Here is a 13,936-nt window from a genome sequence, read left to right on the forward strand (position 1 = left end):
CATTTGCCTTGCTGTTGCACACACTGACCAGCAGCAAGTGGTAGATGATTTTGGCTACTGTATGGTTCTCCATCACAACGGTAGCTTAGTGATTTTGGCTATGGTTCTCCATCACAACGGTAGCTTAGTGATTGTGGCTATGGTTCGCCATCACAACGGTACGTTAGTGATTTTGGCTATGGTTCGCCATCACAACGGTACGTTAGTGATTTTGGCTTTGGTTCGCCATCACAACGGTAGGTTAGTGATTTTGGCTATGGTTCGCTATCATAATGGTAGGTTAGTGATTTTGGCTATACTATGGTTCGCTATCACAACGGTAGGTAGTGATTTTGGCTATACTATGGTTCGCCATCACAACGGTAGGTTAGTGATTTTGGCTACGGTTTGCCATCACAACGGTAGGTTAGTGATTGTGGCTATGGTTCGCCATCACAACGGTACGTTAGTGATTTTGGCTATGGTTCGCCATCACAACGGTACGTTAGTGATTTTGGCTTTGGTTCGCCATCACAACGGTAGGTTAGTGATTTTGGCTATGGTTCGCTATCATAATGGTAGGTTAGTGATTTTGGCTATACTATGGTTCGCTATCACAACGGTAGGTAGTGATTTTGGCTATACTATGGTTCGCCATCACAACGGTAGGTTAGTGATTTTGGCTACGGTTTGCCATCACAACGGTAGGTTAGTGATTGTGGCTATGGTTTGCCATCACAACGGTAGGTCAGTGATTGTGGCTATGGTTCGCCATCACAACGGTAGGTTAGTGATTTTGGCTATGGTTTGCCATCACAACGGTAGGTTAGTGATTTTGGCTATACTATGGTTCGCCATCACAACGGTAGGTTAGTGATTTTGGCTATGGTTCGCCATCACAACGGTAGGTTAGTGATTTTGGCTATGGTTCGCCATCACAACGGTAGGTTAGTGATTTTGGCTATGGTTCGCCATCACAACGGTAGGTTAGTGATTTTGGCTATGGCTCGCCATCACATTAGGGACAAGGGAACTGAACACTGAACTCGGTTCAACTTCCTGACCGTAAGGCACAACTCATCAATGTCAATTTAATGTGTCTTAGGAACATTTCAGTCATTCTGTTCAATCAAAGCAGTACAATTCTTTATAGGGACAGGGCATTTGTTTTCCATTGTAGATAATTGAGCTCATCACTAGCGCTTCAGTATTGTCTGTGTGCTCCCTGCCTTAGAGCCTATTAGTGTGTCCTGCCAAGGGGTGTATGAAGTTACCGGTGTGCCGTCGGACCACTCCCAGGACCCTGCAGATTTGGGGTCTCTCCTGGTGAAACCCACCCAGAACCATCTTCCAGAACCCTGACCTTCTGTTCTGAAAGAGAAGAGAAGAATGAAGAAGTAAAATAGACATTGCACAGAAATAACAAAATAAAATAGACATTACATATACATTGTGACCTTTTCAATTGCTTAAGGTTATGCTCATCTTTACAGTTTATTATGCAGCCTTATGCAATTTATTATGCAACCTAAGCGCCCCCACTAACCCATCAAACATGTTTGCGATGGTTCTCTTCAGGAAGGTCTCCTCCTCATAGTGCAGGAAACTGGCCAGGTTGGCCCCCAGCCCCTTGCAGAAGACGTCCGCCTCTGCCCAAGATCTCTTCATCAGCACCTTCTCACTGTGAAACACCTGAGCACCAATCACACACCAGCAGTTCAGTTCAGTCATACAATATGCTTTTATATTTTGTGCATCATACACTCAATTCAGCAAGGATTTTAGGATGTCATTTGAGCTTATGTCAGGTTGTGGTTGTTTTTGTAAAATGGTGAAAAATATATACAGAAATTCCTTATAGAATACTCACAATGACCATTAAATAGGTGGAAGATGTTGATTTACTGAAATCTACATAACTAATGTTTGCTGTAGGTCATATTGCGCTAGTGAATATGCATGGTTTATATTTGACAGAAAGTTGTGGGTGCAATGTTTGTTTGTGTTTGTACTATGTTACTGAGCTAAATCATTCAGGCTTTTGCTGTATGCAGGTATGGCAGGTATGCCTGTACCAATGGAACAGCCATCGAGAAAGACAAAGGGCTTTTAACCGTTGAAGAGCACTCCTTGAGTAAGTTAGACATTTGAACTCACTTTTCAACTCACTTTTAACTCTTGAAGAGAGCTCCCTAAAGCAGATAAATATGGGAAATTCCTGAACTCTCACCGAACCACAGCGGCCTACTGAGGCAGGCCAGTGCATGTTACCTGGCCAGAGGCAGACTTGTTGATTAGCACTGGGTTGCTAAGGGCTGTGATAAACCAAATAGTACACCCATTCACACAGATACAGCAGATGTTAAAGTGATGAAGTGTGCAAAGTGGGGAAAAACACCGGAGTTCCAGGGAAGTCCATGACATCTATCTGATGGCTACGATAAAGACAATGAAAAGAATAAAAAAAGATATGACTGGTTTGTGGTGAGATACAGTAGGGAGAGAAGCTGAAAACAAAGAGTAGAAGAAATGGAAGATAAACAGAGACATGAGGTGAGATTCTGACTCATGTAACAGAGCATGTGCAGTAGAGATGACATGAGGGGCAGAGAAGGAGAAAAAGAGAGAGAAAAACAAACACATAAACACATAGAGAGAGGCCTTAAAAGAGGCAGGAATCTGACCTTGAAGCAGACGAGCAGATGAGGACCGGTCTCCCATCCATCTGGACAGGGCGCAAACAGGTCTATATGGGGCAGAGGTAGGTGCAGGTCCTCATAGCCACTCACGCTCTGTTTGCACACAGATAAAGCCTTCTGGGATTTGCAGTCTTTCACCTCCCAGTGACCCAGCGCTACACCTCCAGACATCGCCACACAGCCTCCATCACTCACTACAGAGACGGAGGGTGAGAGAGAGAAAGGGGGCAGTGTAAAGACAGACAGACAGATGTACACACATACAGAGACAGAGACAAGAGATGTAGATGCACAAAGGAGAGGGGAAGAGAAAAAGAGAAAATACTGCAGTATGCATTATGTGAGGAAAAGTTGAAAAGGTCAATGTGTCACCCATACAAACGTATCTCTAGTACAAACACATCTCTAGTACAAACACATAAACACACACGCACACCTGGTTGGTGGTGGTTCCAGTTGGTATAACTGAGTGGCAGCTTGGAGCCGTTTAGATGGAGCCAGCTGTACTCCCGGGTTTGGTTCATGTCCTGCAGGGCTGTCCAGTAGAACTGGCCCTCAGACGCACCAGAGTTCTCCAGCAGACTGTTCAGGAAGGCCTGTTCAAACCTGACAAACCAGAGCCAACCAGTCAACGAACAAGTGAAATAGACTGCTGATGTACTCAACATCTCTCCTCAGCCCTGAGCCACTGAAATGTGGAAGTAAAACAAATGTGGAGGAGAGATGCAGCAAGCTGCAAACCAGTGACCAGAGGAATGGACAAAAGGGTGGTATGAAGAAAGAAGTTCAGATATAAATATCATGGTCAGTGGTCTAGAATGACCATGTAGAAATGTATTTGTTTTTATCATCACTGCCATCGTCTTAAAGGTTCTCTAAGCATGGTTGGGTAACGTCATTTCGTCTCAAAACAGAGAGCTAAGTCGCCTCTCCCTCCCCCTCCCTCTTTACAATTGAAACTGACATGAGCGCGTATCTTTTCAGTGATTGGCTGGAACAGTTTGTTATGTTTCATTGTCCAGGCTGGACCAGGCTGTTTTTGGAGCCTGGGCTGTCCACAGAGACTGCGTTTTTTTACAGTGTATTCGGGGGACAGGCCGTTAGTTACAGGCACATTCATAGCAGCTGTCATAAACTGCACATAAAGCATTCAAGACTGTTCCATGAGTCATGACTCAACATTCATACCAAACCTTTCATGAATGTGGAAGACAGAACGACAAAAATTTGTCAAAATAAAAGTTCAACAATTGCAAAGCAGCATTGCCGTTTTTGTTCCAAACCTCTTACCTGATCACATCACATCTGAGTCAATGGGCTACTCCAGTGCCAAAAAGACAGAACATGGTCAAGCAAATAATTTTTCTTTCATAAAAATGTATTATGATACCTTTGCAAATGATTTCTCATCTTTTGCTACTGGGAATGTCCAACCGTTCCAGGTTACACAAATACGGGTCAGCTGAATGTAGGCTAGTTTACCTCCCAGTGTTAAATTCAGTGATTATGAATGCTTCACAACTTGTATAGAAAAGTAACATTCAATGTAGACTTCATAAGATATTCATGAAATATTTACAAAGGCTGGAGAGAAAAACGGCAATGCTGCTTTGCGATTGTTGGACTTTTATTTTGATAAGTTGTCATCGTTCTGTCTTCCACATTCATAAAAGGTTTGGTATGAATGTTGAGTCATGTCTCATGAAACAGTCATGAATGCTTTATGTGCAGTTTATGACAGCAGCTATGAATGTGTTATGAACTCAGCCAAGTAAAGTGTTACCGCAGATGTTTGCTGTATGTGAAAAAAAATGTTTCAGCTTAGAAACCGCGTAACATAACTTAGAGTACCTTTAATTCACCTTTACATAACTTTATACCTCTACATCTTTACTTTAAAAGATCTGCAGGACTCTGGAGGTTTCTGACTGACCTATCCTCCACAGTGGCCAGAGGGGCCTTGCAGTAATAGCCCTTCATGGCATCCTCAAACGTCTGCTCCTTGTCAGTCAGCCGGTAGCAGTTATGGCCTTTGCGCTTCCAACCCTGCAGTCAAGCAAAGCAAAAAAAACCATTACAACATCTTTGAATGCTACAAAGACACTTGTTAAAATGATCAGAAATAATGTGCATGAAAACAATTACAAAACAAACACAATACACACCCATGTACACAGGCACACACACAGACACACACACACACACGTTGCGACTTTCATGCAAGCACTAATTTCACCCAATTTCACAAGGTTTAGCACTTTGCCCTCAACGTTCTGTATGTGTGTGTGTGTGTGTGTGTGTCTGTGTGTGTGTGTGTGTGTGTGTGTGTGTGCATGTGTATATTTACATTTGCAAGTATGTGAGGATGTGTATAGAACGGAATGACTGAATGTGAATTTCCTTTGAAATGACATTCAAACACCCTAACGGACACAAACACATAAACCCTGGAGGTCATCTAAACACCCTCTCTTGGACAGGGAGCCTAGATCACACACACAAATACACATACATTCACATACATTCACACACACACACTCTCTCCCCTACTCTACAAACACACAGGGGTCTAACCAACTGGCCATCTGGATGGTAGGAAGGGGGGCAAAGTTTAAGATGGGTCTCACGTTGCCATGGTGATGTTTTCACATGTGGCATTAATTTGTCACTGGGTTGAATACGACATCTGACACTTTTCAAGCCCACACTCACACACAAAGATGGAAAACCACATAACTTTAAAGTCATGTACAGTAGCACCATCTTCACACAGATGTACACACATAACATGCAAATATGTCACTCTCTGCCAAAAACTAGTAGGCCTACACATAAAAATAAATACACACAGGGGCATGGAGCTCAGTGCATGTGTGGGAGACAGACAGAGTGTGTATGTGTCTGTCTGACTGACTGTCTGTCTGTCTTCAACAAAGGACTGTGGAATTTATGACACTGGTTGTGTGATAAAGGCCCTGCTGTGAGCATCCAGTAATTGTGTGTGTGTGTGTGTGTGTGTGTGTGTGTGTGTGTGTGTGTGTGAGTGAGTGAGTAGGACAGGCATTCTTTCCAGCTATGTCAGGACCTTTCTCTCGGGCCAGCACGAAACAAAGAGGGTCCCTTCCGAGTGAAAAGAACTAAAAAATGTCAGACGCTACGCTAACCATTTTGGTGAGTAATCAAGTGTGTGAATAGACTCATGCACATGCACGCATACACACACACAAACACACAGTGACAAGTGGTGATAGCGGTGTTTGCGAACTTATAGACAAAGGCAGGGCGCAGTGAATGGGTTGAGTAATTAGTAACACTAGTAGTAATTGTTATGATCTAGAACAGTGCTTCTAAATATTTTTCAGACCAAAAAAAAAAAAATTAAACTCACAGACCACTTAAAATAAATTGGCTTACTTCAACAGTATATTGCACAATAATTACTCACTGAATCATTTACATTAAGTCTTTGCACCTTGCTTGTTGTGTTAGAAGTTTCATTTGGTGTTCTTTACCTAACCCAGTCTTGGCAGTTTGATTTTATGTTACTAGTAAGCCAATCTTATTCCAGATTCCCTTTCATCGGTCATGCTGATCATTTAAACATAAATTAGCATGTGCCATGGGATTACATGAGCAAAATTATCAGCCCTAAAATAATTACTTCTTCACTCAGTGATGGGGTGTCTGTGTGTGTGTACAGGTGTCTCACCTCTGGGCAGCCCTCATCCCACTCCCCTGATGGATGCAGTGGCACAAGGCCTGAGGTTCTGCAAACCACCGGCAGCTTCTCAGCACAATCTCCCAACAGCCAGTCCCCCTATCACACACACACACACACACACACACACACACACAAATAAAATATACACTGCTAACCAATTACACATGTTACCTATACTTGTATAATTACACATGTACCTATACCTGTACCTGTACTTGTAATTGTAATCAATATGACACATTTTAGTATATAATAAAATATACTGCATTTATAGATCACAGACATTTGAGTGTGTGTGGGGGCTTGTGTGTACCTGAGGGTTGGTTTTGCCACACACACGAGTGTTGGGGGCCACTGGGAACCTTTCGTCTTGGTGCCAGACTGTCATGGAAACAGGTGAGCCATCTGACCACTCTACAGATGATGCTGCTGCTGACTTGACCAGCCCGATCCACACTGCTGGGGCCGACACTGTCCACACCACACAGAACACACACACAAACACACAACCTCTGTTGCTTTAGAGAAAAGTGTCCCACTCATTTACTTTACTTTACTTTGTCTGTACATAAATAGAACGTTGGTAAGCAGACTTACTCTATTTTGTGGGTGTATGCACTGTTTATATACAGACTGTTGGTGAGCAGGTTGTACTTTGTCTCTATGCACACTGACCAATAGTTAGAAGGCTTTACTGTACTTTACCATCTGGCTCTGCAGAAAATTCCGTCAACATGAATGTTTTGGCAAGTAGCCTCCACTTTGCGTCCGGTGGACAATACATTATCTCTTATTTTGTATGTGCATATACTAACCATTAATTGACCATTAGTTAACTTGAGTGCAGAAATCATCTTACGACGGGGCTCACATGTGATTTATGAAACTTTCGTATCACTCCAATTTCAGTTTCAAGCAAAGTCACACTTACTAATTAACGTACGTACGCCTGTCCTACGCCTGCTTTATGTCGTACGCACATTTCATAAATGAGGGCCTATGTGTAATGACCTTTGGTATGGCTTTACCATACTTTACTTTGTCTGTGTATGTACTGGTCATTGGTGAGAAGGCTTTACTATACTTGACTTTGTTTCTGTGTACTGACCATTGTTGAGAAGGCTGCGAAGCAGCTCCAGCTGGGAGAGTGACTGCACGCTGACAGGCTCAGCACTGTGGGAGTGGCACGCGCTGCTAGAGTTGTCCCAGCTCCGGTGCTCCTCCAGGACCCTGTAGCAGAAGCGGTTGTGGGCCACCCAGTCATTGGTGGGGCACACGGTGGCCCGGTACTGCCAGTGTTCTGCCATACAGACACACATTTTAACCCCCAATACACACACATCGATTTAGCCTCTCCTATCTGTGCTGTCACATGTGTATACAAGTGTATGTCTACACATGTTCAGAGCTACAATCAAATGGTGACTGAATCATTGGTGGTGGTCAGTGAGGTTCCTCTTTTGCTGTGAAGCGCTTTAGTGTCGAGAAAAGCGCTATATAAATGTAACGTCTTGTTGTTGTTGTTGTATCAGCACAGTGATTCACCTACTATCCAAATATTCACCAAACCTCCATATAAACAGGGCTTTTTTTCTAAAATGGGACTACCAAACAGGATAAAAGCATCTGCTAAGAACTATAGAAATAAGAAGTAAAAATGTCTCATACCCCATTCCAGGCATTTACCGGTACTTATGATGGAATTCAGATTATGAATAGATCCCATTTTGGACATTGACTGTCTATCACAGACATGGCAAACAGACATAGTGGAGGTGCTTTACAGACAACACCAGTGCTGCAGTGTTAAGGAGCTCTCCTACCTAGCGGTTCAGCCCGGCGGGTATTGTTGGGGGTCTTCTTGCAGACGTAGTACAGAGCTGACTCGCATGACATGCTCCGCCACTGCTCCTTGCCCGAGGCATAGCTACACACGCGGCACTGGCGGCTGGACGGCACAGGAGCCGAGGGCACGGCTGCAGGACACAGGGAGAGATGCGGGAGAGGTGATGGTGGGAATCAGAACAAGCCAAGTCTGTGGTACTGTTTTAAAACATGGGAAGATCCCAGAGAGTATTCCTTGGCCGGAACTTAAAGAACACAAATGGGGGAGTATAAAAACCTAACCATTAATCCAAACCTCCTTCACACTACATGATGGGAATATGTGCTTAAACCTATCTGTCTATACATTCCATACTGAATATCAATATTTATCCTGTTTTTCTTATAATACTGTATATTCTGTTAATACACTGCATATATCCATATTATTCTTACTACTCTTACAATGCCACTGCTACTGCACTGCACATGTTGTACATGTTGTTCATACTATATAGCCATATTTATTCTGCTATTATAATGTTACTGCTAATACACTGCACATATTTATATTAAACCACCTCCTGTAAACCAACTGTATATACTGTCTACACTGCACTGCACTATATATCTTGTCCTGTCTATGCAACACCTGTCTATACTTTCTATATCACATTGCACTTTTCTGCTTTTTTGCACATTTGGTTAGCCGCAAACTGCATTTCGTTGTCTTTGTACTTGTACTCCGCATAATGACAATAAAGTTGAATCTAATCTAATCTAATCATGTGTGAATGCAAGTGTGTGTGTCCATGAGCTTAGCAGTGCCCCCTGGGAGTGGTCACTTACCCACTGGTTTGGTCCCACTTCCTGGCCAATAGCTCTCTATCACCAGATACGAACTATGGCCAGCTCAAGGACCGTTTCTGTTTTGCAATAGCTGTCCAAATGCCACAAGTTCTCCTTCACATACGCACAGAACACACTACAGAACACACTAAGTTCACACAGGGGGCCTGACCTCACGGTGTGTGAAGATGCCAGAACAGGTGTTTCTTTTAATCAATTAGCCACAGGTAGTTACATCACTTGAAGCCCGACCTGTAGGTCAGAGCCTTTCCCACTATGTCACCTTTCCCACTATGTCTCCCTACCACTCCTGGCAGGTACCAACGTAGCAAGTGCAAGAAGAACTAGTGCTTCAGTTCAATCAGACTGCAGATAAGGAAGGACTAAGTAACCTCTTGTAAATCTGCTGGGGTCATGTCGATTTGAGAAAAGGTCAATCAGAGTGAGGGGAGATCCATCAGACCACTGCCACCCCCCTTCCTTGCCCAGATGGTTCAGTCCAGTCCAGATCATCACCCCAACATCAGCAAGTCTGTCTGGAAAGCAAGCAACAGGCACACACACACACACACACACACACACACACACACACACACACACACACACACACAAATTAAACCAACAGGACTATGAACCAAAGCATACATGATACACCTAAGACAAACATTGATATTGCACACATAGCACAGATATGAACGTTTAACCACCTACCTATACAGATAAACAAAACATCAAATACATAGTATATCTGTTATAAATATTTACATTAGAAATGTTAATCATATAATTATTTTATTCTTGCTATTTTAAGTGTTTTTACACACACACACACACACACACACGCACGCACGCACGCACGCGTTACCTCTGATGTACTTGCGCTCTGCCAGGCTGGTGATGCTGAGCAGGTGTCCTCCCTGAGCTCTGCAGGAGGCGTGCGCCTGACTCCAGCTCACTGAGGTGTGCAGGTTAAACTGGTAGCACGCACGCAACTCCTCATTGCTCTCCCACAGCCAGTCACAGCCTGTGTCTGAGCCATGGAGAGGAAAGATAAGACCGCTATGAGTGTGAGTGTGAGTGTGAGTGTGAGTGTGAGTGTGTGTGTGTGTGTGTGTGTGTGTGTGTGTGTGTGTGTGTGTGTGTGTGTGTGTGTGTGTGTGTGCGTGCGAGCTTGCGCGCATGCGTGCATGCATGCATGTGTATACAAGTACAAGCATTACCCCAAAATTATTCAAAAACATAAACAATATACATAAAGTACAGTGTCAGTCAAATGTCAGTTATTTAGAGTGATTGCAATAGTGTGTCTGTGGTGCTAGAGTGTATGGACTGAGCTGTTAGCAGGTATAAAGGCCATAGTTTGCCAGCCTGAAACAGATTACAGAGAGAGAGAAAGAGAGAGAGACGAATGAAACCTGTGGGTCCTGTGCTTGTGCATCTGTGCATGTGTGTGTGTGTGTGTGTGTGTGTGAGTGTGTGTGTGTGTGAGTGTGTGTGAGTGTGTGTGTACCTGGGCTCGGACAGAAGCCCCATTTCTCATCCTGGTCGTAGCGGCTGGTAGTGGCACACCAGAGGCGCTGGTCCTCTCTGCCCTCGCTGGTGCACTCCGAGTACCACTTGTAGTTGTACTTGAAGGGCAACGCACAGGGCATCCCATTGGCATTACCCTGCAGAGTGTAAATCACTGGACGCACACATAAACACATAGACATGTAAATACACAAACACTCCCACTAACATACAAACACACAAATGTAGGGGAATATGGAGGGGAAGGAGATAACAAACAGGGAAAGACTCTGAACTGAGGGGACTGAAGTCATAAGACTTGACAAATCAAACTGTGTGTGTGTACAGCGTGCTTTGTTTCCAGTTCATGAAGGGGACAGTGGAGATTACCTGGCACCACCATCTGCACTCACCCTCATATGGGTAGGCACAGGGTCCCTCCCCGGATGTGGAGTACCTCCGCCACTCGTGGTACTCGGCCCTCTTGGCCACCAGCCGGCTGCCCGCTAGCGCCAGCTTCAGCTGTGAGGCGCCATAAAGCACGTTCCTGCTGCAGCGCCACCACAGCGTGCGGATGGATGCGTCGCACTCGAACGTCCCCAGGGGCTGCGCCATGCGGCTGGTGTTCAGGCCGAGGCACCGGCTGTTGCCCAGGTTGAAGAGCCGGTGCCGGGAGACCCACTTCCACAGCATGGCCCGCGTGGGCCGCTCGCAGTCCGACAGCACCAGGCCAGTGGAGCCATTCAGCGTCACGCAGAGCTGCGTCTGCACGCTCTCCAGGATGAACGCACCTTTACCTGCCATAGAGAAACACACACGCAAACGTACTGTAGGCTTTCAGTGATCAGTTTTGGTGATGCTATGATACCATGATCATTTCAATAAAGTAGGGCTGCTCATTTAGAGGAAAATTCATGAGAATTCTTTTATTTATTGAAATACTGAGTCATGAAAACATTATTACTCATTGATTGCGTAAACATCTTAAATTCACTGAATGGGTGGGTGCCCACAACATTGAAGAAATGTAAAAGAACGCAGCAAAATAATTGTAAGAAAGACAAACACAGACACAGACAAAACATATCACTGGATAAGAACACTGTACAGAGTAATAATAATAATAATAATAATAATAATAATAATAAGCTTTATTTGTATAGCACCTTTCATACACAGAATGCAGCTCAAAGTGCTTTACATTTGAAGCATGTAACAAAATAATAGTCAGTCAGTCATTATCAATCATTGCTGGGGCCGTTTATGATCCACTCAGCAACATATCAAAAATACAGAAAATGACATGTCATAAGACTGGCAGCCTTAACCCTCTTACCCCCCACAAGCACGCCATATGGCAACTGTGGCAAGGAAAAACTCCCATATTCCAGGAAGAAACCTTGAGCAGAACCTGACTTAATAGGGGGAGCCCATCTGCTTCTGGCTGGCTGCGCCCTCCAATAGCAGCAGATGTAGAATAATCTGAAAAAGTAGTCTACAGGATAAGACGAGTTAACTAAAAGCTTTCCTGTACAGGTATGTTTTCAGATCTTTTTTAAAAATATTTACTGAACTCGCCTGCTTGATGTAGCCTACAGAGGCAGGGTGTTCCATAGTTTGGGGGAATAATGGATAAAAGCAGCTTCTCCACTTTGTTTGTGGAGCACTTTGGGTACGATTAAAAGATTAGAATTGGATGATCTAAGTTTCCTTTGTGGTTGATAAGATATTAAAAGCTCAGAGATATATGAAGGTGCTATGCCATTCAGAGCTTTGTAAGTAATTAACATAACCTTAAAATCAATTCTATAGGAAATAGGGAGCCAGTGCAGTTCAGCCAACACAGGGGTGATGTGTTCTCTCTTCTTAGTCTTAGTTAAAAGTCTAGCCGCAGAGTTCTGTATGAGTGCCAATTTCTTCAGATGTTTTTTGGGAAGACCAGTGAAAAGTGCATTGCAGTAGTCTAACCTGCTAGTGATAAAGGCGTGAATTAGTTTTTCTGCATCTTGTTGAGTTAAAAAGGGCCGCACTTTGGCAATGTTTCTCAAGTGGAAATAGGCTGTTTGAGTAACTTTACTGATATGGGGCTTAAAACTTAACTCTGCATTCAAGATGACACCGAGGCTTGTTACTTTTGGTTTGACCTGGTGTGCCAAGTTCCCCATATTACTAAGAACAATATCTCGCTTTAGTTTTGGTCCCACCAAAAGTACCTCTGTTTTGTCATCATTTAGTTTCAGAAAATTTTTGCTCATCCACTGATTAATGGAGGTTAGGCATGCAGTGAGGGAGCAAAGGCCATCTGGGTTAGTTGGCTCCACAGAAATATACAATTGGGTATCATCTGCGTAGCTATGGAAGTTTACATTATGCTGACTTATGACGTTTCCCAATGGAAGCATATATAGGGAAAATAGCAGGGGACCAAGGCAGCTCCCCTGGGCCACACCAAAAGGCAAGTCATGTTTTTCAGATACATGATCTCCTAGACTGATATAAAAAATCTCTGCCAGTAATGTAGGTTTGAAACCAGTTTAGAGCATTATCAGAGAGACCCACCCACTTCGCAAGGCGGTGAATTAGGATGCTATGATTAATGGTGTCAAATGCCGCACTCAAATCCAGAAGAATAAGGATTGAGACTTTGTTTGAGTCAGTAGCCAGTCTGAGATTATTGACTATTTTTACTAGAGCCGTTTCTGTGCTGTGATTTGATCTAAAACCTGATTGGAATTTTTCAAGGATACTGTTTTCGTTGAGGAAGGTATTTAACTGATTACAAACAACTTTTTCAAGTACTTTGCTCAGGAACGGTAGATTTGATTTAGGCCTGTAGTTGCTCAGATTGGTATGGTCAAGATTTTACTTTTTAAGTAAAGGTTTCACAACAGCGGTTTTAAAAGCAGTTGGAAATATACCTGTTTCTAATGAAGTATTTATTACCTTGAGAATAAAGGGAGCTAAGCTATCATATACTTTTTTGAGGAATCTAGTAGGGATTGGATCTAAAACACATGTTGAGGAGCCGGTTTGAGTTATAATTTTACCAAGCTCAGATTGAGTAATAGTGCTAAAGGACCTTAATTTTGGGTTGGAGTACTGAGCATTGAACACTACTGTATGGGCTACATCTTCCACTCGCAACATGGCGCCAAGCATTGGGGCCGCCGTGGCCTACTGGTTAGCGCTTCGACCAGTAGGCACGGCTGAAGTGCCCTTGAGCAAGGCACCTAACCCCTCTCTGCTCCCCGAGCACCGCTGTAGCAGGCAGCTCACTGCGTCAGGATTAGTGTGTGCTTCACCTCACTGTGTGCTGAGTGTGTTTCACTAATTCCCTCGCGGGATCAAAAGTATA

The 13,936-nt window shown here is 43.7% G+C and overlaps 1 protein-coding gene across 4 annotated transcripts in view; it reads right to left on the minus strand.

Moving 5' to 3' along the window:
- pla2r1 (phospholipase A2 receptor 1) overlaps positions 1 to 13,936 on the minus strand; it is a 35,143-nt gene that overhangs the window by 15,845 nt on the left and 5,362 nt on the right. For 2 of the 4 annotated variants that reach the window (XM_076303748.1, XM_076303751.1), the window contains exons 2-14: positions 10,995 to 11,378; positions 10,583 to 10,756; positions 9,938 to 10,102; positions 9,465 to 9,608; positions 8,223 to 8,375; positions 7,508 to 7,699; positions 6,713 to 6,870; positions 6,388 to 6,495; positions 4,612 to 4,724; positions 3,115 to 3,284; positions 2,664 to 2,872; positions 1,526 to 1,671; positions 1,254 to 1,350 (exon numbers count right to left, since the gene is read on the minus strand). In XM_076303748.1, coding sequence (XP_076159863.1) covers positions 1,254 to 1,350; positions 1,526 to 1,671; positions 2,664 to 2,872; positions 3,115 to 3,284; positions 4,612 to 4,724; positions 6,388 to 6,495; positions 6,713 to 6,870; positions 7,508 to 7,699; positions 8,223 to 8,375; positions 9,465 to 9,608; positions 9,938 to 10,102; positions 10,583 to 10,756; positions 10,995 to 11,378 — 2,213 coding nt within the window. Of the gene's footprint in view, positions 1 to 1,253; positions 1,351 to 1,525; positions 1,672 to 2,663; positions 2,873 to 3,114; positions 3,285 to 4,611; positions 4,725 to 6,387; positions 6,496 to 6,712; positions 6,871 to 7,507; positions 7,700 to 8,222; positions 8,376 to 9,464; positions 9,609 to 9,937; positions 10,103 to 10,582; positions 10,757 to 10,971; positions 11,379 to 13,936 lie in introns of those variants that run through there. The other 2 variants (XM_076303749.1, XM_076303752.1) reach the window with 2 other exon arrangements.

Source organism: Alosa pseudoharengus, unplaced genomic scaffold (assembly GCF_046254945.1).
Source record: "Alosa pseudoharengus isolate Yale_2024_CS ecotype anadromous, Long Island Sound unplaced genomic scaffold, YU_APseudo_1.1 YU_APseudo_1.1_scf_24, whole genome shotgun sequence".
NCBI classification, from domain to species: Eukaryota; Metazoa; Chordata; class Actinopteri; order Clupeiformes; family Clupeidae; genus Alosa; species Alosa pseudoharengus.